Source organism: Prionailurus viverrinus, chromosome X (assembly GCF_022837055.1).
Source record: "Prionailurus viverrinus isolate Anna chromosome X, UM_Priviv_1.0, whole genome shotgun sequence".
NCBI lineage: Eukaryota > Metazoa > Chordata > Mammalia > Carnivora > Felidae > Prionailurus > Prionailurus viverrinus.
The window spans coordinates 91277943-91302235 of NC_062579.1; the positions used below are offsets into that span (position 1 = coordinate 91277943).

General features: G+C 43.7%; 1 protein-coding gene across 3 annotated transcripts; it reads right to left on the reverse strand.

The window, feature by feature from the left end:
• Positions 1-2809: 2809 nt before the first annotated feature.
• UPF3B (UPF3B regulator of nonsense mediated mRNA decay) lies at positions 2810-18603 on the reverse strand. Of its 3 annotated transcripts, XM_047844404.1 has the most exons (12): positions 18246-18603; positions 17213-17319; positions 16941-17047; positions 13172-13270; positions 11347-11457; positions 10298-10341; positions 9620-9802; positions 9183-9221; positions 7148-7308; positions 6509-6815; positions 3734-3841; positions 2810-2934 (listed from the first exon to the last, which is right to left on the reverse strand). In XM_047844404.1, exons 1-12 carry the CDS (start codon positions 18399-18401, stop codon positions 2926-2928), a joined length of 1431 nt encoding a protein of 476 aa, XP_047700360.1. In that variant the 5' UTR covers positions 18402-18603; the 3' UTR covers positions 2810-2925. The 3 variants fall into 3 exon arrangements, with proteins under 3 accessions (XP_047700360.1, XP_047700359.1, XP_047700361.1); XM_047844403.1 differs by having other exon boundaries at positions 2810-3841; positions 18246-18599; XM_047844405.1 differs by lacking the exon at positions 9183-9221 and having other exon boundaries at positions 2810-3841; positions 18246-18598.
• Positions 18604-24293: the final 5690 nt, after the last annotated feature.

Sequence of the window (24293 nt, forward strand, 5' to 3'; positions counted from 1 at the left end):
CTCCATCCCGTCGTTATTTCCAAACAAATGAAACCTTTGTCCGAAGTGGGCAAAAGTGGATGCTTACTTTTCTCTTCTTGCAGCAGTTTGTTTTCATGAGGAACATGAGATTATGAGTTAGGAGGAAGTGTCCTCACCTCCTTCCTCCTGACACGAGAGCAAGGGGGCCAACTAGAGAAAGCAAGGTGCGCTGTGGAAAAGGAAGTCAAGGTGGATTTGAAAAGCCGATTATTGGCAGGAGGGAGGGCCCTCCTGTCGCCTCACCTGTTGATCTGGTTTAGGGGTTTTCTCCAGCAACACTCGGCAGCCGTGCCCTGGTCATTTCTCGCTGTTTCCTCCTACCACTGGACCATGGTCTCTGAAGGACAAGGACTCGAGTCCTTGACCCCCGGGGCCTGGCACACAGTCAGTGATTAGTAAATGTTGGCAAAAATGACTACGTACGTGAAGAAATTTAAGGGGCGTAGGGAAGTGTGGTTTACCAAGTTGGACTGGCAAGGCAAGTGGAACACAAGAGGGAGGTGCTGATGTGAAAACAGCCTCCAGAGGCCTGGCAACCGGCCCCAGGCTGGGTCAGGAGGCAAGCGATGTGACTCAGGACTGATGGCCGATGGCCTCGGAGCATCGCTCCTCCTAAGGCCAGCTCTGCCACTGCCGCCCCGTTTTCATCTGCTTTCTCAGGAAACCTGCACTATTGATGGTCACTCCCCCCTGGGACTTCATCCTCTTTCTCGGGGCTTTCCTTGTGGCTTCTAAACATGCTTTAGGAGTTCTCATATTTAAAATAATCCTCCAGGGGCGCCTGGGTGGCGCAGTCGGTTAAGCGTCCGACTTCAGCCAGGTCACGATCTCTCGGTCCGTGAGTTCGAGCCCCGCGTCGGGCTCTGGGCTGATGGCTCAGAGCTTGGAGCCTGTTTCCGATTCTGTGTCTCCCTCTCTCTCTGCCCCTCCCCTGTTCATGCTCTGTCTCTCTCTGTCCCAAAAATAAATAAACGTTGAAAAAAAAAATTAAAAAAAAAATAAAATAATCCTCCATTGGGGCGCCTGGGTGACTCAGGCGGTTAAGCGTCCGACTCTTGATCCCAGCTTAGGTCTTGACCCCAGGGTTGTGAGTTCAAGCCCTGCGGTGGGCTCCAAGCTGGGCATTAGAGCCTACTTAAAAATAATAATAATAAAATAATCCTTCATCCACACCATTTACCTATCTCCATTTTTTCACTGCCAAACTTCCCTCTATGCGGTTTCCATTCTCAACCTAGTCTGGCTTCCGTTCCCTGTAATTCCAGGTCATCAGTGATTCGTGGGTCACTGAACCCCGTGGCCTTTCTTCAGGCATCACGCTGGACCTTCCAGCAGCATCCAACCCTAATGGTCACTTCCCTCTCCTTCTTCACTCTTTTCTCTTGGGTTAGGTAATACCAGAGTCTTCTGGTTTTTCACCTACTCTCTGGCTACTCCTTTTCTGTCTTTGTAGATATTTTCAATGTTTATTTTCTACTTGTGTGAGAGAGAGCACGGGGGAGGGGCAGAGATTGGCGAGGGGCACAGGGAACCCCAAGCAGGCTCTGCACTGACAGCAGAGAGCCCAACGCGGGGCTCGAACTCACCAACTGTGAGATCCTGGCCTGACCGAAGTCCGACGCTCAACCGAGTGAGCCACCCAGGCGCCCCATGTAGATACTTTTTTTTCCTTAAACATTTTTTTAATGTTTGTTTATTTTTGGGAGCGAGCCGGGGAGGAGCAGAGAGCGAGGGAGACAGAATCCGAAGCAGGCTCCAGGCTCCGAGCTGTCAGCACAGAGCCTGACGCGGGGCTCGAACCCACAAACTGTGAGATCATGACCTGAAGTCGGATGCTTCCCTGACTGAGCCACCCAGGCGCCCCATGTAGATACTTTTCCTTCCCTGTCACCTTCGCGTTCTTCAAGGCTGGGCCCTAGGCCTGCTTGTTCTTTCTTTACCGTCTCACCCTAAGTGACTAAATCTAGACCCATGGCTTCAGCGATCACCTAAAAACAGATGAATTCCAGGGCCCCTGGGTGGCTCAGTCGGTTAAGCGTCCGACTTCAGCTCAGGTCATGATCTCGCGGTCCGTGGGTTCGAGCCCCGCGTCGGGCTCTGTGCTGACCGCTCGGAGCCTGGAGCCTGTTTCGGATTCCGTGTCTCCCTCTCTCTCTGACCCTCCCCTGTTCATGCTCTCTGTCTCAAAAATAAATAAATGTTAAAAAAAATTAAAAAAAAAAAACAGATGAATTCCAAACCCGTATCTCCAGCCCAAATCTCTTCTCTGAGCTCCAAGGTCCATTTATCCAGCTGCCCCCATCTCTATTTCCTACACGCCACTCACCCCTCACTATACCATGGTTTCTGCCCCCATCAGTTCACCGGCAGCCACTCTCTCTGACGGTCTCCCTGCCCGTATTTGGGTGCTGTCTCCCAGTTGAGGAGCATTCCCTTCAGGGAACCTTTGATGGCTCCTCCTCTTTCCCTGCTTCTTGGGAAACTGCTTTCTCAAAGCCGAGGAAAACATGAAGCGGTGACTTCGGTAAGGGAGGAGCGACGCCACCTTAGGGGAGGCTGGCAGGATGCCGTCCGGACCTTCCGGTTCTTGAGGAACAAGAGTAGCGAACCATGATTTGGTCTTGGTGGGCAAAGCAGAGGCCTAACGCTGGCGAAGGCAGAAGCGAATGTCGCTCGTCCCCCTTCAAGATTCCCGAGAGGTGAATTCAGTATCAAAAGGCTCATCTCTCCAAATTAATAGCTAGTTAGTAAAGGTAATAAAAAAAAAACCAAACACTGAGCTTCATACTTGAGTGATATTGGTATTTATTGACATCAATGCAAAACAAGCTAGGACTAAAAGTAGCTATCTGACAGGAACAGAAATTGGTGCAGTTTCCTTCCCGGAGAGGGTATGCCCTCAGATCATCGGACCTAAGATAAAACAAAGACTGGATTGTCAAGAACCAAACACAGGTTAAATTTTACGCATTAATATCAAAATCGCTAAAGGCAAAAAGGAGAGGTTTAAAAATATTCTTGGCGCTAAGCTCACATAAGCAAATAAAAAACTACAACTAATCCCCAAACTTCAGGACCCAGGATATAGACACGACATAATTAAGTTTTTGCACAGGCGCAAACGTGTTATACCCTTCGCTGTCCCTGTACTACAATTTACATGCTCGTTGCGTCTACGCTACACGGTCAACAGTTATCACCAACAATGAACGTGATTAGATCTGAACAAGACTTCACAGTGACTCTGTTCCACTCGGATTCAGAAAAGTTCAATCCAGGGTTTGACCAAAACCTTTGATAACAGGACGAGCGGTCTTTTTTTTTTACTCTCCTCGGGTCGCACCTAATTAACTCCTCACTGGACATTTCCCGCCTGCAGACCGCACTGCGTGGCCCCTCCCTCATCTTTGACACTTTAAAATGACTTTGTAGGAACTGCATAAGAAAGTGAAATTGTATTTCCAACCTGAACCTGCAACCGGGCTCCTGCTCGGACGCAAAAAAAAAAGAACAACAAAAAAAAAGAACGTACTCCTCTGCAGTGTACCTCACCAGCCCAGCGATCCCTTCCTCTGTCTCTATTCCTTTGCCCTGAAGGCACTTCTGGATTGCTTAATACGTGCTCTTTGGCTGCCTAGACAGTCAGGACACCTAAGGCCGTTTGGACTTATCACTCCTCTCCTCCTTCTTTCCTATGGCTAATACCACTTTCCTGCTTCTTTTCTAGCGCCGCATCTCCAGACTTGGTGCCGTCATCAGGCGGACAGAGTCGGTTTCGGCTTCGAGCTCCTGGCTGGTAAAGCTGCATTGCCGGGCGATCCTAAAGTAAAATGAAATGTTAATGTCACAACATCGCCGCCAGACATTCCCAGGGGGTCTTCGGAGTCACGAATTATAGGTTGGCATGTACCCCGAAACAACCCCTACGAGACCAGAAACGTGAGGGCACAGGACACGACAGTGTTGATGGTTAACTTGCTTTTAACCTCCTGCCTCCTTTCCCCTCTCTCCAAAGAAGAGCAACCGTTTATTAAGTATTATTGTGTACGCGGAGGGTAAGTTTCCAATAAGTCTAATTTTTATAACCATCTCAAGATGAGCTGAATTAGCTTGAATTTTCTTTACTTAGAAACCTCAGCCATCGCCTGTCTCTCCTCATCCGTAAACGGACTTTAACATTCGCTACCACATAGCAAAGTTTTAGGAGGAAAACCAAAATGAAGAAGGCAAAGCCTTGGGGCGCCTGCGTGGCTCAGTCGGTTAGGTGTCCGACTGGATTTCGGCTCAGGTCCTGATCTCACAGTTCGTGAGTTCTAGACCCACAGTAGACAAGCTATCAGCACACAGTCTGCTTGGGATTCTCTCTCTCTCTCTCTCTCTCTCTCTCTCTCTAATAAATAAAAACCTTAAAAAAAACAATGCAAAGTCTTAGTGAAGAGCCCCCTGAAATTACGAGCTCATACCCCATGCAACTTGCCACAAAGCATGGTTATTTCTTAATTCACGTATGACAGTTTAACACCCCAGCTTGAGACTCTCTAGGTGGCTCTTTGGATCTCCAATTCCTAATAAGCCTCAACAAAGTCATCATGTACCTCTCGGTTCAAGTCATGCGTGTGGTTTATGATAGTGTGATCCTGGAAAACTTAGATGGGTAGGTCCTTTTTAGAACTCAACAAAAAGATTACATGAGCCTTCCTTACCCTTTCTCCCTGGCGTCTGAAAGCTAGCCTTAAAGCATTAGTCTCAACTGAATAATTCCAGCAAAATGTCTCAATATTTTTATAAGATGAGATGTTAAAACAGACAAAGATTCCTGCACAGTATTTGAAGAAACGGATGATGGGGCTCCCGCTGTGCAAAGATGGGACAATTTAAACGTCAACAAGGATGATAACTGATAAAACCAAGTTGGGATCCATCAAATATTTCTAAATCCACAAGTTCTTATGACAAGGCAAAACTCACAGATGACCTAGAAGTTGCTGGGACCCCAACTCATTACTCTGAATGCCGGTGCACAAAGGGAAAGGATCAAGTGTCTATCTTGCCTTTCCTGGATACACCGAATTTCAGGCTAAAAATGTTTAGAATACATGGGTCAGGCTTACAATACCTGAACCTACTGATTGGTTGGTTGTTCAATTTTTTCACCCTGAGAAATTTTACATCTATAGAAATGTTGCAAAACCTGCATAGTGAACACCTAGTACCCTTCTCCTGGATTTGCAATTATGAACGTTTTGTCATGTGCTTTTTCAGCCTCTAGTACGTATTGTTTTCCATTTAAGTTGCACACATCATGACCCTTCATCCCTAAATATTTCAGCTTGGATACCCTAAGAACAAGGACATCCTATTCCATAACCACAATGCAATTGCTATGGATTGATCATAGCATTACACTAACGGGGCGCCTGGGCATCACATGTTTCCTGACATCATACGATAGGAAGTACACAACACCCGTCTATGAAGTATTCTTTTTTTCTTTTTAATTATCTTATTTTTAAGTAACCTCTATATGCAACACGGGGCTCGAACCCACAACCCCGAGATCAAGAGTCGCGTGCTCTACCAACCGAGCCAGCCAGGCGCCCCTCCATCTATGAAGTGTTCTCGCCAAAAATTGAGCCTGAATATATTCAGGCCTGTGGGTGAGGAGCTGCCTGTTTTCATGAACAGAGTGTGGCACACAGCCGTACTCACTCTTTTCACATTATCTATACCTGCTTTCCTACGGAGCTTAGTGGTTGTGATAGAGACCATACGGCCCACAAGGCCTACAGTGCTTACCATCGGGCCCTTTACAGAAAAAAAATCGGCCGACCCCTGTTTTTCAAGACAGAACTACCAGTTTTCAAGGAAACGTAGAAGATAGACCATTTAGAGCTGAGAGTTCCACAGGACAAAGTGGTTTCTGCAGCAAATAAAGGGCAGGAAAACAAAAGGAGGGGGGATCGTTTAGGTTAAAAGAGACCTAAGGATACAGTACCATTGGTGGACCTTGCTTGGAGCCTATCAAGAAGTTACTAATGAGGCGATTGGGAAAAACGCAGTAGGTAGGGCGCTGAGGACTTACTAGTGTGTGTTGGGGGGGGTGGGGTTGGTGTGAAAATGCTACCGGGGTCCTATGAAGAAAAAGAATCTCTGTCTCTAATATCGACGTATTTAAAGAAGAAATTCTGTGTCTAGGATCTGCTCGAAAAGCATCAGTAGGGGCAGGGATGGGGTAGAGTAGAAAGCTTGGCCGGGAGCCGGTGACTGCTGAAGCGTGTGTCTTGTTCTTCTCTGTGCTACTTTTGTGTGTGTCTGAAATGCCTACAAGAAATTAATCAAAGGACCGCACCGAGACCGAAAAAAGGTTGCAGACAGTTAAAGATCCCCTGTAAAAAGTCTGCCACACACAGCGAGCTGGCCCTCGCCTCTACACGTGCGAGAGGAGAGCAAAAGTCCTCATGGAAACAAACAGAACAAAAAGCACCACCTTGTTTCTTATGCGATCTCTCTTAACCACTTCCTCTTTCTTTTCAGTTTTTTCGGAGCTGCCTACGGATTCGGTACTTTCCGGCTTCTTTCCTTTGTCCCGAACCGCTTCTTTCTCTTTTTTCATTTCCTCTTCCTTCCTCTTAAAAGCCTTCTCCTTCTCATAGCGCTCCTTCTGCCTGCGGCGCTCCTCTTCCTGCCGCTTCAGCCTCTCCCTCTCCCGCAGGAGGCGCTCTTGGTCCCGCTCGTAGTCCCGCTCCCGCTCCCGCTCCCGCTCCCGGTAGTCTCGGCCGCCCTCCTCTTCGGGCCTGCGTGGGGAACAGATCTCAGATGGCACCTCCAAACGCCGCCTGCTCCCTGTGGCCTGCTCCCGTGCACGGAGGCGCTCCGGTTAGGACGCGGCCACGACGGGTGACCTTGTGCTTTTGGAGCAGGGTGAAAAAACGCGAGCGTTTTGAAAACCAGTAACAAAACCCATAAGTTCGTTCGCCCAGACTAAGATGCTAGGATATCTGAAACCTTTCCTCCTCATCCCCTGCACTCCCGCCCCCCTTCGGGCACCAGCCAGGACACAGCGGTAAAACTGGCACGTTGAAACAGGCTGAAAACGGAGTGTCCCAAGGAGCCCTCGGCCACTGACCTCTTAGGCTTTTCGTCTTTAGGCTCGCCGTCAGAGCGCTTGGGCAGTGTACAACTTTGCCCGCTGGCTCTTTCATCATTCAGATTCTCTTTGTCTAGTTTCTTGGCTTTTTCTCTTTTGTCTAATTCTTTTTCATCTCCCTTTTCTGGCTTCTTGAGTAGCTTTAAAGAGAACAAACGTATTCTTATTTTCAAGGGTGGGACATTCTCTTCTGATCCTACCCGAGAAAACAATATTCCAAGTGATTTAAATTTAGGCTATAGGAGGCCTTTTTCTGCAGCTACTCTTAAACTTCCAGGTTAAGAACTAGCGCACGGAGAGCAGTAATTGACTAAAAGGAGGCTATGAACGTGGAAAGTGTTATCCACTCCAGGTGGTTTAATCACTTGTGGCAATAGGATCAAGACTCCTTTGGCTTGAAATGGGTCAACCTTTTAGTGAAACAGTGCACACTTCCAAGTATGCCTTCTGTAGCCAGCTAGCATACTGATGTAACTTGATGGGAAAATAGGCCACAAATCGAAGATGCCGGGCAGATCATTACTGTTGGACAGTAATGTTGGACAGCCGTTTGCCTGTCGTGCTTGGAGTGACCGATACCTTTGTCACCAAAGGAGGGATCCATTGCAAGAATAATTCTGCCTTGAGCCTGAGAATAACACACTTATGATGGTACGATCAGACATAATTTTCATCATTTGATTTAAAAATCCAAAGGCCTCACAGAACGGTGAGGTTCCGTCTCTACGGAGTAGGAACTCTACTCAATGTCACATATATATACATACACGTGCATATATATGACACACATACATATGACAAAATGCAGTTCTAAAATAAACGTGCCTTACGAAGTCCAAATTGCTAACAAAACAGTCTCTTTCTCCCATCGCTGCCACAGACCTCTCTAGAATATCCCCAAGTGTTGGATATTCAGAGTGATTCTTAGGCAGAATAGAAGAATTTCGAGTCTCAGAGCGAAGGCATCATACAAAGGTTCATCTCAGGGTGAAGGCATCACACGAGTCAGCAAGCAAGAGGCAAAGCACCACAAGAAAGACTTGAGCATGAAGGCCTGCAGCACGTAGCCACGGCAAATGGCCAGTCCACACTGGACGCTACGGAGCATCGATGTAGTGAGGATACCATATGCAGGTTTCATTGGAAGTGTTCTTATTTTTTCTAATGAACATCTTCGTTAGAAGCCAGGATGTTCATTACTCTATTAAGAACAATCGTGAAAGTTTCTAGTGTGGCTGGCTCAACCTTCTGCCTTGCTGATAGGAACAGCAAGTCAGGTCACTTGTGCCACGGCAGACAGAGAGAGAGAGATCGCTGGAAAGAATTAAGATGGGAATCTCCCCACCCTGCTGCCCAAGCTCCTTATCGCCTGTAATGAGCCCAGGAGAGACTTGGGGGAACACGCTCTGGCCATAAACTGCTTCATTTTGAGGAGGTAAGAGGGAGACCCTGCCACCATCTCCGTGAGGTTTTCCCTTTCTCTGAAGGACTAGGCAGTACTTCCCCAGGAAGTTTGCTGGAAGCAAGAGCTGCCTCAGCCATGCCCTCAGAAGGGAAGCAGTAAGGCTGGGAGCTTTCTACAAGCTCGCCTCTTCCTAGGTGCGATGCGTTCATCACAATCAGCTGCTCCCAGATCCCCAGGCAGATGAGAGACGGTAACGGGGAGAATCATGTGAAAGGGAAGCGTGTAACACAGGCTATATTTATCCCTAATACTCCCACAAGGCAGCCCGTTAGGAGAGGCATATGGAAAGAAAGAGCGATTTAGGCATGGTTGTCCTCTAGCCGTAGATTGTTAAAGCTTCCGGGTACCCAGCAGAGCATCAGGAAGTCATTGGGGCTTCCTTCTAAGGTAGGAATTGAAAATGGCTCAGATTTCTAGAAGACTCAAGTCAGTTGGAAGGAGTTTTCTACAGGTATCACTACCACCACCACCAAAAGGACTTATTATGAACTAAGACCTGTGTGTGTGACATGATACTAGGTGCTCTGTATCATGTACTTGGGTCCTTACATTTTTCTGATTCACAGCTTGTAACAGAAACCTGTGTACCTGAAGACAGTGGAAAACAAACAGATGAGGCAACTTCACGTATCAAATATGAAGGAAAAGCTGAATAAAACCCGTAATTCATGCCAGCCAGCCCTAAGCCCTTACTTATGAAGAACTGAGAATAATAATCCAAACATTGACCATTTTCTGTGATAAAAATAACAGATCTTCATGAAAAAATATCACGTAAATTACTTAATTCTTTTAGATTATCTTGAATTTTTAAAAACAATACCATTCGCATCATAGGAAGGATTTCTATTGGTTCACCTCCTCCCCCCCCCAAGACAAAAACAAATTAAAAAAAATTATGTTTACAACAGCACAAGATGCATGCATATTTAAAGAAGTACATGCAATTTTTAGCAACATGCAGTCAGCTCACATCATTTTCATACCTTTATCTTTGGTTCGTCCTTTAATTTGTCCCTTTCTGGAACTCTGTCTATCTTCTTTAGCTTTTCTATATCTTTCCTTTTTCGTTTTTCTTCTTCCTTCCACTTCCTCCTCTCTTCTTCTCTTTGTCTTTTTCTTTCTATTTCTCGCCTCCTTCTTTCTTCTCTTTTTTCTTCTCTCATTCTCTGGAAAGAAGCATCCACATAAGCCTTCAAACAAGGTAATCATCACCAAAAACCTAATCCAAAAGTTATGGCGGGCACCCACTAGACGGGACTGTCTTTCCTTCCTACTTTCTACAAAGTGGCTACTACCTACTTTCTACCTCTTTAACCCCCTCGCCACCCCACTGAGAATCTGAGAATAAAGACCAGGGCCTGCCAGTATCAGAATCTCCCCACTGTTGCCTACATGCCGTATCTCCAGAGGCTTTTAGGAAACCAAGGGAGTGTCTCTGGGATAAGCTAAAGACTCTCTGGGTTTGCAGAGTGCCTCCTTGGCCCAACAACACGAAGGAGAGGGCCAGAGAGTGAGGCCAATGGGCCACATCTTTCAAAGAATCATGGTAGAAAAGGTAGCTGTTTCTCCGCTAGGATCCCAATTCAATGCTCGTATGCTTATGGACTACGAACTAGTGAAAATATAAAGTATCGAGAGAACTATAAAAACAAAAGGTTTACCTGCTTGTTTTTCAGGAAGCTCAAAAGTGGGGTTGTCTTTTTAGCTACATAAATGTAAACAGATTATTAATAATACTTATCAACCCCTAGAAAGGATTCCATTTTCTGACATTCCCTGCCAACCACCCAAGGTGGGAAAACTATACCCCTTAAAACAGTTCACGAGTACATTATCATAAAAGAGTTTTACGGTAGTTTGCTTCAATTCTGAAGGTCTGAAATACTTTTTCCAAAAGTGAAGAAATCCAAATTCAAGCAGTTTTTTAACGGACTAATTCCCAGTGTCAGTGAGAATTAAGTGCAAAGGATAGTCTCTTGTTTCAGGTGGCAATATAAATTTGTTCAACTGGGAAGAAACTGGGGGAAGGCGCTAAAAATATCTCATCTTTTTGTCCCCATAATTCCACTTCCAGGAATTTATTCTAAGGAAATTATCAGAGATGGGCTTAGACTCTGCATCCATTAATAAGATCCATTTTAGAAAAATAATTTAATTTCCAATATCCTGAACAATGCTATCTAGCCTTGTAGTTAGCATTTTTGAAAGCCTACTTCCTTTGGATAAATTCCTAGGAGTGGAAATCCCGGGTCAGGGGCTATGCTTATGTTTGGAGCTGAGAGAGGAGTGACAATTTACTGCTAGGGCCAACGTCCAAACTAGAATTTCTCAAGGAGTTTTCAATTTGGCAGTAACGGACTTCATTTTTTGATATTTGCAGTTCACATGTTTTTCAGGAACGTGAGCTGCTTGTTACCAGAAAATACCAATTGATCTTCAAAGGCTTGCCGACGTCAAAACGTCCCATGCGTCTTCAAACTTTTTCTACTTATATTTATGTGGCATTAAAATAGGTCACGGAGCATTTCCCCCGTCTTATCAATGCATTTACATAATCCTGTGAGGCAGGTATTATCGTCTGCACTTTATAGCACAGAGGCTCAGAGAAGTTAGGGCCTTCCCCCTGGTCACACAGCTAGCAAGTGACAGAAGTAAGAGTCAGGTCTTCTGATGAAAAAGCCGTTGCCCTTAATTCCTGTTGCCCACTTACCTATTAATTCTCTATTTTTTGCTTCTATTTCCTCTAGCAGTGTCTCTGGAGTAGATGTCATTTTCTCATTATCTGCAGCATAACTTTCCAAAAATTTCCTATATTCTGGATCTAAATAATTGTTTCGGTAAACAGAAAATATAGCAGACTTTAAAAAAAAACTTTCCACATCATGGAAGATTAAAAATAAACCTAAACATACCCACTAGACCATTCAGGGCTTTATTGGCCTATTACTCTCGGAATTCCTATTCCCTATACTCACTCAAGTCAGGGATAAGCAGACACCACACGTTGTAACAGAACCTCCAGGCATGTTAAGTAGTTTGCTTTTAAAAGTTACTGTCCACCTAATCCAGACTCACACTTACGTGAGAACTGCAAGTTGTCGTTCTGGGACCTTCACAGTATTACAGATGGCACGTAAGCAATTCCTGTATGGGCATACCTCACTTTAAGTAAACCCAACACGGGGCGCCTGGGTGGCTCAGTCGGTTAAGCGTCCGACTTCGGCTCAGGTCACGACCTCACCGTTCCCGAGTTCGAGCCCCGCATCGGGCTCTGTGCTGACAGCTCAGAGCCTGTTTCAGATTCTGTTGTCTCCCTCTCTGTCTCTGCCCCTCCCCTGCTCGTGCTCTGTGTCTCTCAGAAATAAATACACATTAAGTAAACCCAACATATTGAGGGGGGATGTCCTAGATGTTGCACTGGAGCTGATGATTCCTGGAGTTTTCTCGACGCATCTGACATCAGAAAGGGTAACACATTGGCGTCATCCCATTGCTGGTATTTGGACTTTCTGTGCATCGTGGGGCATGTCACTTGATCTAGTCTTCCAGATCCGAATCTATGATATAATCAGTCACTAGCTGTGTGTTGAATCTTTTCTGTGTTTTCTTTATAATACCCACTCTAATAATAAGTAATGGAAATCAAACTAGAGGATTCCAAAATATCAGATACAAAATGTTACAGCTAAGTCCATATCCAACATAACATTACACAGAGCTCAGAATCTGGATCCAGTTTACCTTACGTGGCAATTATTCCAGTTTTTCAGTTCCCGTATTCCAGTTCAATGTAATTACTATGTGTGCAGTTAACTGCATATTCAAAGCCTAGGAAAATAGGACTAGCCACTTCCACTACTTTAGGTTATGTTCCTCAAGTATAGAAAAATTTCCATCCCAGCTCTCAATGATAAACCTTCCCTCTCTATAAAAATGGAAATCTAAAGAAATAAATAAGGGGCGCCAGGGTGGCTCAGTCGGTTGAGCGTCTGGCTTCGGCTCAGGTCATGATCTCACGGCTCGTGGGTTCGAGCCCCATGTCGGGCTCTGTGCTGTCAGCTCAGAGCCTGGAGCCTGCTTCAGATTCTGGGTCTCTGTCCCTCTCTGCCCCTCTCCCACTCATGCTGTCTCTCTCTGTCTCTCAAAAATAAAAATAAACGTTAAAAAATATATAAATAAATAATCATCATCATAAAATACATTGAGACCTCAAAGAGTTGTACTTTGCTACATCTGATTTTTCACCATTGTCTTCCAGTCAACAAACCAAAGGTAATTTACTGCCCGACAGTCAATGCTATATTGCTTGATGGTGAAGGAATGAGATGGCACCAGCCAGAGTGGGAACTCTACAGGAAACCCACTTCTATTCCGACAATTAAGCAAAGCTCTCACCAGTGAATTACATTTCTCACAAACTTTATTCTGTGTGTTTTCCTATTTAAAAGACTGGAATCCAATTAATTCCCACAAAGGTAGTAATTTTTTTAAAAAACCCAGGGCAATAGCATTACATAACTAGAGCTATACTGTACCATCATCGATAGTCCCAACTTTGGTATCTCTTTTCTTAGTCTTCTTTTTTGCAGCTTTTTGAAAAGGTGCAAATTCTACTATGGCAGGATATTCCTGACCTGTTTAGAAAAAAATACCACACTTGCTATAACAACAAAAAAGCCAAAAGTGGATACAAGAGAGTCAACCCACCATTCTCTAGGCCTCCTTTGACAGCAGTCAACTGAATAGGGCCCCTCAATGGGAATGAATCACGAGGGCACAAATCACATGGGCACAACTAACATCAGTATGTTACCAAAGGAGCCCCAATTTCACACTGATAACATAACGAAAAGATATGGCAGGGAAGTGAAATAATCATTTAACTTCAACTTTTAAAGTGTGATATTTTGATATGAGGGGGGAAAAAAATCTATAAATCAATGTTCGTTTAAAACATACATCAGAGGGGCGCCTGGGTGGCTCCGTCGGTTCAGTGTCCGACTTTGGCTCAGGTCATGATCTCACAGCTCGTGAGTTCAGGCCCTGCATTGGGCTCTGTGCCGACAGCTTGGAGCCTGGGGCCTGCTTTGGATTCTGCCCCTTCCCCACTCGTGCTCTCTCAAAAAAGAAACATTTAAAAATGTTTTTTAAAATACATCCGGAATCTCTAGAATAGGCAAATCTGGAGAGATACAAAGAAGATTAGTGGCCACCTAGAGCTGGGGCATAGTTGGGGGAGAATGGAGAGTGAGAGCTAATGAATACGGGGTTTCTCTTTGGAGAGCAAAATGTATTCTAAGATCAGACTGTGGTGACGGCTGCACAACTCTGTGAATATACTAAAACCCACTGAACTGTATACTTTAAGAGGGTGAATTTTATGGCATATGAATTATAGCTCAATAAAGCTGTTATAAAAAATATGCCAGGAGACACCAAAAGCACAGTCAATAAAAGTGAAAAATCGATAATTGAACTACATCAAAATTAAAAACTTTTGTTTATCTAAGGGACAAGTTAACAGAGTACAAAGGCAACCCACAGAATGGGAGAAAATATTTGTAAATCATACATCTGATAAGGGGTCAATATATACAAAATATATAAATAACTCCTACAACTCCCCAGCAACAAAAACCCAATTGAAAAATGTTCAAAGGACTTGAATAGACGTTTCTACAGAGGTGATATATAAATGGCTAACAAGCATATGAAAAGATTAAAATATTACCGCACTAATCATTAGGGAAATGCAAATCAAAACCACAATGAGCGATCACCTCACACCCATTAGAAAGGTAGCTACTAAAGAAAAAAAAAAAAAACCACAGAGAATAACAAGTGTTGACGAAGACATGAAGAAATTAGAACCCTCGTGCATTACTGGTAGGAACACAAAATGGTGCGGTTGTTATGGAAACCAATATGGTGGCTCCTCCAAAGAATTAAAACTAGAATTACCATATGACCCAGCAACTCCACCTTCAGGTATATATTCAGAAGAAGTGAAAGCAGAGACTTGCGTAGATATCTGTACACCCGCGTTCATGGGAGCATTATTCACAATAGCCAAAAGGTGGGAGCAACCCAAATGTCCTCCAACAGAGAAATGGTTAAGCAAAATGCAGTATAGACATACAATGGAATATTACTTAGGCTTAAAAAGGAGTTTCTGACCCACCCTACATGGCTCAACCTTGAGAACATTATGCTAAATAAACAAGCCAATCACAGAAAGTCAGACACTATGTGGTTCCACTCATATGAGGTACCTAGAATGGCCAACTTTATGGAGACAGAATGATGGCTAGAGGTATAATGGTAGTTGCCAGAGGCTGGGGGGAGGAAGAAATGGGGATTTATTGTTTAATGGGTATAGAGTTCCAGTCCTGCAAGATAAACAGGTTCTAGGAATTGGTTGCACAGTGTGAATGTACTCAACTGAACTGTAGAATTCAAATGGTTAAGATGGTAAATTTTGTGTATTTTACCACAATTTTTAAAAAATGTGTACAAAAAAAAAAAAAAGGAACGAGGTAATAATGATTATAGGCTACAACATGGATGAACCTTGCAAACATGTTAAGTAAAAGAAGCAGTCACAAAGGCTACATATTATATAAATCTGTTTCTAGGAAATATCTACAGGAGGAGGAAGGGGAGATGACTAATGGGTATAGGATCCTTTTTGGAGTCATAAAAACATTCTGGAATTACATCGTGGTGATGGTTGTACAACTTTGTGAATATACTAAAAACCATGGAATTTTATGGTATGTGAATTGTAGCTCAGTAAAAAAATACCCAAGGGACTGCTGGAAAAAGAAAATACACCAGACCCCTGTTATAGAATGATGTCATAAAGGGTATAAAATACTATCATTGGCATGTAGACATAAGCCAGAATAGAATAAATAGAAATGACCAGAAGGCATCACAAAGAAGTCAGGGAGGAAGCATGGTTTTGGAAATCCTACTGAATACAGGATCAGATTAGTTTATTAACTGATATATTTGAGAAGGAATAAATAAATCAGACTAAAGCAGAAGGAATTGTGGTAAGAGAGGCTGAAAAATCAAAATAACAAACAAAAACCCCAGAAGTGAGGCCAACCTGTGAAGGACCCTGACTACCAGGCTATGGAATTTGGACCCCCCCCCCCCCCCCGCCCCCGTAACTGCTGTCTTAAATCACTATTTTCAAAAACATTAATTTCATGGCAGTGTAACAGACTGAACTTATACAGAAATGAAAAAAAAAGGAAAATTCTGTAAGTTTAGAGACAATGGGTTGTCTAAGCGTTGGGAGGCAAGGACACAGTGTGAAAAGTATTAATAAGTAGATGGAGACATTAAAAAATAAACTGGAGAAATTCATCACTTGTTTAAATATAAGGGATAAAAAAGAGAGGAAAAAAGTTAAACATAACTCAGGTTTCCAGGAAAACATTGCTATCTAGTGGAATAAAGTTGGGAGTGGAGAAGTAAGTGGTTTCAGGGGTCTGTGGGGGCACGGGGATTAATAAAATCTGGTGAAACACAGTGGAAATCCTTCAACTTTTCCTGGCATATTCCCTCACAAAGATTTCATTTTTACCAACTCTGAAGTAATACTGAAAAACAGTCCAACAAAAAGATACTTTGTTTGCCTATAATAGTTACAAAGACAAAAAAGGTAAGTGGGAAATAGGAGCTTGGATATCCTCTAGCTACAATGTTGCAAGTGGCAGATAATAAAGAGCGTTAAGGCAGAAGTTTTTCTTCCCTATAGAATCCTGGATACAAAGTGGGAGATCATGAAGTTGGATGTTTTAAGCACAAATACGAATCGGAACGTTGAACAGCGTTCCCAACTGGGAATTACTGGCTTAAAGGATTTAACCTAAATCAATCAATGTTGGTCCTTGAAGTGAGATGACAAGTAAATATTTAAAATTTGTTGTACAAGTTTAAAGAGCCGTTTATCAGTATTGCTGTTGAAGCTGGTAAATAGTCAAAACAACAGATCGCCTAATCCAGGGCGAAAAAAATTGGCCACAGGAAGAGAAAACAGTGGCAATTTCATTCAGTCGGTCAAACTACAGAAATAACAGGTTAATAAAAATATCCAAGGGCTGTGAAAAGTCACACATCTATTTATAAGACTGCAATAAGCTTAGTAAATGTGTAAAACTCTTTAGATGCTGCACATTTTATCACCGAGTTTTAGAAAAGCTATGAAGGCACTGAGAAAACACCGTGATACACACATTGTCTTAAACATACAAATGACAAAGAAACTCCCCTTCAGTTACAAGGACTCACCTTTATTGTCAAGGAATACATAACCATCAAAGCGATCCCTGAACAAAATAATGTCCTCTTGGTTTTTAAAGTTGATGTATGCTCTGGCATACATATGAGGATACAGACTGCAGAGAGGAAAGCAATTATGTAAATGTGCTTGCAGGTGTCTGAATTACAAGTATGCATATATTAAAGAGACAGGCTCAAAAATCAAATGGAAACAGTAGGGTAAAAAAGAATGAAAGAAAAATTTTCATTTACCCCCGCCCTCTTTTATTTATTCGTTTTACCTAGTATCATTAGAAAAAAACTCAAAATAATCATGCTCCGGCATAGGCTGAAGATGTTCCTGAAGCTGCTCCTTGGTCAAAGTGGGAGGTAATCTCCGAATGACCACCTTAAGAAACGAACAAGGAAAATAAAATTAGTACAAATCCATTTCCTGTCATACCTGAAAGAATCACCAGCCCTGAAAAAAAGTTGGTCTTTAAAGGATGAGCTCACATATTAAAAACCCAGCAGAAAATTATTCTAATGTTCAGAATTAGTCAAGACTAATCGTAACGCTTTTTGTTTTGTTTTGTTGGTTTTTTGCAAACTCTTAGAAATAAGAACAGCAGAGAGCAAGGAAAATCTTAGGTTCTGTTAAACAGAACCCAGCCGTTTACCAGGTTTTTGCATCATTTTCTATCACCCATTTTTCGACAGATGTAGTAACAAGAAATTAATAGGCCAATCCTGGTCTTTTGTGGGTACCATGAACATTTGACTTATGATCCCCTTACCACAGCCAACATATCCTAAAACAGAATCCTTCCTCATTCAGCATAGAGAATTCAAAACCCTAAGGAATACCAGAAGTTCCTTATTGCTCCCAAAATAAGATGAACCCGCCCCGCCCCCCCCCCACCATGAATCCCCCCACTCCCGCTCAACTCGCCTCCATTACTACTCTGATCACAAACTACTCCCACCCCCGATGGCCCCTTCACTAATAATCCACCCCCCCACCCCCACCCCCATTAACCTTCTAATTCCTCACTCTCTTTACTATCGATCCCTCTTGCACTCTTCTCACAGCTCGAATCTCCACCTTCTCATCTAGGAATCCCTCCCTTTTCCCTCACTCGTACCCCGGGGCTTGGCCGACAGGGGCTCCCTCGATCTCGGGCGAGTGGGTGAAGACTAGGTGACGTGATTTTCACTCAGGTAAAGAAACAGAGGGGCAGACTGGGAGGGGAAAGAGGGCGGCCCCACTCCCAACCATCCTCGCGGGTGGCGGACCCGTCCCGCCCTCTCCCGGGCCAACAGCCGGCCAGGCACCTTGCTCAGCGCCTCCTTCTTCTCCTTATTTCGATCCTGCTTATCTTCCCCTTTGGCGCTGTCCCCCGAAGCTCCACCGCTGCTGCCCGTGGCCCCCGGGGGAGTCAACAGGGTTACACGTTTCTCTTTAGGCCTATGATCCTTCTCCTCCTTCATGGCCACGGCTTCGCTCCCGAGAACCGCAGCTCGGCCTAAACGCCGCTACGCCGGGCACCTACGACGCCCGGCCCACTCCCGCCTAGCTCCGCCCCCAACAAACGCCCCTAGGGATAAACCAGGCCCCGCGTTCCATTGGGCCCGGCCAGGATCTCGCGAGACTTCAGGGCGCCAGGCTTCCTTTGATAGAAAGGTCTTAGCACCTGGTCTTAACTTCCCGCCGGCGGAAGGTCCGCACAGCCCAATCCCCTCGTGGCCCAGACTCCCTCGGGGCCGCTCTTCGCACGTCATTAGCAACTCCGCCATCTTGGCTAGAACGACTCTTTCGAGGACTACAAATCCCGGCATACAACGCGGCTAGCTCCTCCTAGCCAGGCGTCTGGAGCCACAGATGGGTCAGTATTCCTATCTGTAAGTAAGTGGAATCTTTACTCTTGAAAGTTTAGTGTTTTTCAGGTCAAAGATAGGTTCTGCAGGCTTCGTTTTCCTCAAGTAGCCCAATGTTATCCAAAGTTTATCTCACTGGGGGAGCGACTTGTATTTTCTTTTTTTAGACTTGTATTTTCTATTATTCATTCTAAAGTGTACTCTGAGCAACTTTGGAATTTCCTTTCCTTACCGTGATTAGGATTCACAGATACTTAATGAACACTCACCGTTCACTGGTATTTAAAGGACTAATATGACCAAAATGTATGAGATTTGTTTCCCTTATCCTTTTTTAAGTAAAAGAATTCTCTCATGCTTCATGAGGAGAAAATAAAACCCACTTGCTTTACATGGGATTACCCTTTCTCCCGCTTTGAAAAAGGTCAATTATTCGCTTTTTATAATAGCCCCAAACTGGAGACGATCCAAATGTCTGCCAACTGGCGAACGAGCAAACAAAATGTGGCACATCCACAGAATGAAATAATACTCAACAGTGAAAATGAACTGATAACGTCTGTCAACATGAATGAATCGCAGAATGATTATGCTAAGTGAAAAGACCCAGACGCAAAGAGAGTACAGGCTGTACAATCTCATTTATCGGAAATTTTAGGAAAGATAAAACTATAGTGCTAGATGGCAGATCAATGATTGCTTGGGGATAGGGGTAGGGAGAAAGGACTGACCACAGAGAGACCCCAGGAAACATTTTGGAGTGATGAAAATGCTCTTTATCATGATTGTGCTGATGGTTACATGACTGCACGCATTTGTGTAAACTCGTTTAATTGTACACTTAAAATTGGCGGATATTATTTTCAGTAAGTGAAACTTCAATAAAGTTCAGCCCCCTCCAAATTTAAAAAAAAATGCAAAATTTGAAAAAAAATGCAAAATTTGAAAAATTTGAAATGCTCCCTGAGAGAGCAATTGTATTTCATGAAACCAAAGATACCATTGACTCTAAGACCACCATTATTTTTTTTTTACATTTTTATTTATTTTTGAGAGACAGAGACAGAGCCCAAGTGGGGGAGGGGCAGAGAGAGAGAGACAGACAGACAGACAGACAGACAGAATCCGAAGCAGGCTCCAGGCTCCGAGCTGTCAGCACAAAGCCCGATGCGGGGCTCGAACTCACAAACTGTGAGATCGTGACCTGAGCTGAAGTCGGACGCTTAACTGACTGAGCTGCCCAGGCGCCCCCAAGACCGTCATTATTTTATATACCAAGAAGGAAAAAAATGCTGCCAATTAAACTATGACACGATTCATCTGATTTCAGAGGTGTTAAAACGTGAAAAAAAAAGTCAGAATCAATTGAATATATTATTTGTATGTTATGTGCAATTAAGGAAAAAGGAGGAGAGATGGGAGAGAAGGGAAAATGATAAGCTAGAAAGATACACAAACACCCACAGGGGCCAGGAATCAAGTTAAGGATGCAGTAGAAGCCCAAGGCAGAAAGCTGGTTCAGGGCCAAGGTCCCATCTTTGCCAACGTCTAAAATATATTGCCCTGACTCTGTCCTTACGTTTTTCTCAACCTCTATTGCCAGGCCTATGCCTATTTCCTCTTGACAAGACTGTTTCCCTGTATTTGAGATCTGTGACTCACTCCTGTCTCCAGCACCTGCCTGTTCTCACAAGCCGAGTGTTAAGTATCTGCCTCTGACCTACTGCTTAGCTGTGCATTTACATCTTGGAGCCTGCCTGTGTTTTGGAGTGCTCGCTACCTTGAAACCACCGGCTGGATGTCAGCTGTCAGACTTGGGTGTTCCAGGGCTCACTCCTTAGACCTCTTCTCTATCTACACTTGCTCCTTTGTTAACCTCATCCATTCTTTTGGCTTTTCCCTCTTCGCTGACAACTCCAAATTTTTATCTGCCTCCCATACCTCTCCCCCGAATTCCAGACTCTTATCCATCTGCCTATTTGGTATCTTCTACATAGATCTTTAACACGCTCAGGTTCTCTGAACACATCCAAAACTGAACACTTGAGCTTTCCCCACACCAACTATATTAGTTCCTATTTTTTAAATTAATGTTTATTTCTTGTTGAGACAGAGAAAGAAACAGAGAGCAAGTGGGGGAGGAGCAGAAAGAGAGGGAGACACAGAATCCGGAGCAGGCTGCAGGCTCTGAGCTGTCAGCACAGAGCCCGACACAGGGCTCGAGCCCACCAACAATGAGACCATGACCTGAGCTGAAGTTGGATGCTTAACCGACTGAGTCACCCAGGCACCCCTGTGTTGGTTTCCTATTGATGCTGTGACAAATTACGACGAATTTAGTGGGTTAAAATAACACACATTTATTGGCGTACAGTTCTGTAAATTAAAAGTCCAACATGGATATCAGGGCACCTGAGTGGCTCAGTCGGTTAAGTGTGCGACTCTTGATTTTGGCTCAGGTCATGATCTCACAGTTGGTGAGTTTGAGCTCTGCATCGGGCGTTGTGCTGACAGTGTAGAGCCTGCTTGGGATTCTTTCCCTCTCTCTTTGCCACTCCCTTACTTGCATGTGCGCACATGCTCTCTCTCTCTCTCTCTCTCTGTCTCTCAAAACAAACTTAAAAAAAAAAAAAAAGCCCAACACGGATCTCACTGGACTAAAATTGAAGGACAGGCGGGACTGAGTTCCTTACTGGAGGCTCTAGGAGAGAATCTAGTTTTTTTTTGTCATTTTCAGAGTTTTCTTTTAAGTTTACTTATTTATTTTGAGAGAGAGTGAGAGTAAGCGGGGGAGGGGGAGAGAGAGACGGAGAGAGAGAATCCCAAGCAGGCTCCGTGCCCCGACGCAGGGCTCAATCTCACAAACGGTGAGGTCATGACCTGAGCCAAGATCAAGAGTCAGATGCCTAACCGACTGAGCCACCCAGGTGCCCCATTTTCAGGGTGTTGAAGCTGCTGGGGGCTCATGGCCCCTTCCTCCATCTTCAGAGCCAGCAACATAGCATCTCTCTCTGACTCTGCTTCATCTACCTCTTTTTCACTCTCTCTTCTGCCTCCCCCTTCCACTTTGAAGACCCCTGTGATTATACTGGCCTGAATAATCCAAAATACTCTTCCTATGTTAATGTCAGGTAATTATCCACCTTAATTCCCTTTGCCATAGAATTTCTGTTAAAAACCAAAAAAAACAAGAGTCACATGCTCCACCAACTGAGCCAGCCAGGTGCCCCATACAATCATCTATTATCATTTTAGTGTGATTTCAGAATGTTATGGAAATGAAAACATGTTTATTCTGCCATGTTTCCAACCTGTTCTATGTGGCTTTAATTTTAAATTGAATCCATAGCTATATATTTTTTTCAATATTATTTATGTATGCCTTTCATCGTTTTAAATAGGTCAGTCTTCATAGAGGTTAATCAATTTCTTCCTAAGAACCAGCTTTTGGTTTTATTGATCATTTCCAATTTTTGTGTGTGTTTTTATTAACTCCTGCTCTTCTCTATTACTTTTTCCCACTGTCCTTTTAGGTTTGTCCTCCTCATTTTTTAGCTTCATAAATGGAACTCGTGGGACACCGGGCTGGCTCAGCCTGTAGGACATGTGACTCTTGATCTCAGGGTCGTGAGTTCAAGCCCCACGTTGGGCATGGAGCCTACTTAAAAATCAATCAATCAATAAAATAAAAATGGAACTCTTTATGCATTAATTTGGCATATTTAAAAAAACATTAAAAAAACCACTATGCACTGTCTTCGTGATTCCATTTTAGATGCATGTCACACGTTTTTACACGTATTTTATTGTCATTGAGGTTTAACTTTTTCATGATTTCCATGAAGATTTTCTCATGAACTCATTGGCTATTTAGGGTTGTATTTTTAGTTTTCAGGTGTATGTTTTTGTTTTGACTGTCTCTTTTAGTATTGATTTAAAATATCAACATGCATGCTTTAAGAAGTTTAGAGTTAATAAGTAACTACATCATTCTTCCAAACAATACATGGAGTTTTCGGTGCTTGAACTCCAGTCCTTCCCATCACACCATCCACGTTTCTATGTTATGGTTGTAAGGTATTTGGGTTTCATTCTTTAACCTCCCCTTTGTATGTTAGCAGCTAGTACACATTCGCTTTTTGCAAAGCTTTGGCTCACCATTTCCTTTTGCCTTTTTCTCCTTTTGAGTTCAGTTTCCTTCTTGCAAAAAAAATCTTCACTTTAATAGTTATGTCAGTGAGTGTCTGTGAATAGTAAACGCCCACAATCTTTACATGCCTAAAAATGCTATTATTTCCCTCATTCCTAAATAAAAGTTTAGCTGGATGCATTTCCAACAAGTACCTTACCTCCTTCAAATCTTTGCTCCAATGTCACCTCCTTGATGAGGTGACCCTGACAACCCTTTTATAACTTTCAGCCCACTTCCTGCCCCAGACCATCTCAGTTCCCTTACTTGTTTGTTGTTGTTGTGTTGTTTGTTTTTTAATAATCTCCATGCCCAACGTGGGACTTGAACACACAACCCAAAGATCAGGAGTCGCATGCTTTTCTGACTGGGCCAGCCAGCCGCCTCCCTCACCTGTTTTTACCTATTATATAATTCACCTATTTATTTATTGCTTATTTCCTGTCTCTCTCCACTAGAATGTCAATTCCACGAAGACATGGATTTCTGTCTATTTCATTTGCTGTGTATCCCAATCATTTAAAAAAATGTCAGGCACAGAGAAGGTGTTGAGTTTTTTAAAAAAATAAATTCATTGCACTTGCTGAGTTTGTTGAATGAATAAGAATTCTTTTTTTTTTTTTAAGATTTTTTTTTAAAGGTTTATTTATTTATCTTTGAGAGAGAAAGAGAGAGGGTCTCCCTAGCAAGCTCCACACGCAGAACCTGACGCAGGGCATGAACCCACGAACCACAAGATCACGACATGAGCCGAAATCAAGTGTTGGATGCTTAACTGACTGAGCTGCACAGGGGCCCCTGATTATAGAATTCTTTTTTTTTTTTCCTTAATTTTTTGAGAATGAGAGAGACAGAGTATGAGTGGGGGAGGGGCAGAGAAAGAGAGGGAGACACAGAATCCGAAGCAGGCTCCAGGCTCCGAGCTGTGAGCACAGAACCGGATGCAGGGCTTGAACTCACGAACCTTGAGATCATGACCTAAGCAGAAGTTGGTCGCTTAACCGGCTGAGCCACCAAGGCACCCTAATTATAGAATTCTTGACTGACTTTTTTCTTCAGCACTCTGAACATATTATTCTATCATTTTATTATCCTATTATCTGACATGTTTTAAAAAAATGTTTATTTATTTTGAGAGAGAGAGGGCATGAACAAGGGAGGGCAGGGAGAGAGGGAAAGAGAGAATCCCAAGCAGGCTCCCCGCTGTCAGCGTAGAGCCTGATGTGGGGCTGGATCTCAGGAATCCTGAGATCCTGACCTGAGCCGAAATCAGGAGTGGGACTATTAATGAACTGAGCCACCCAGGCACCCCTGAC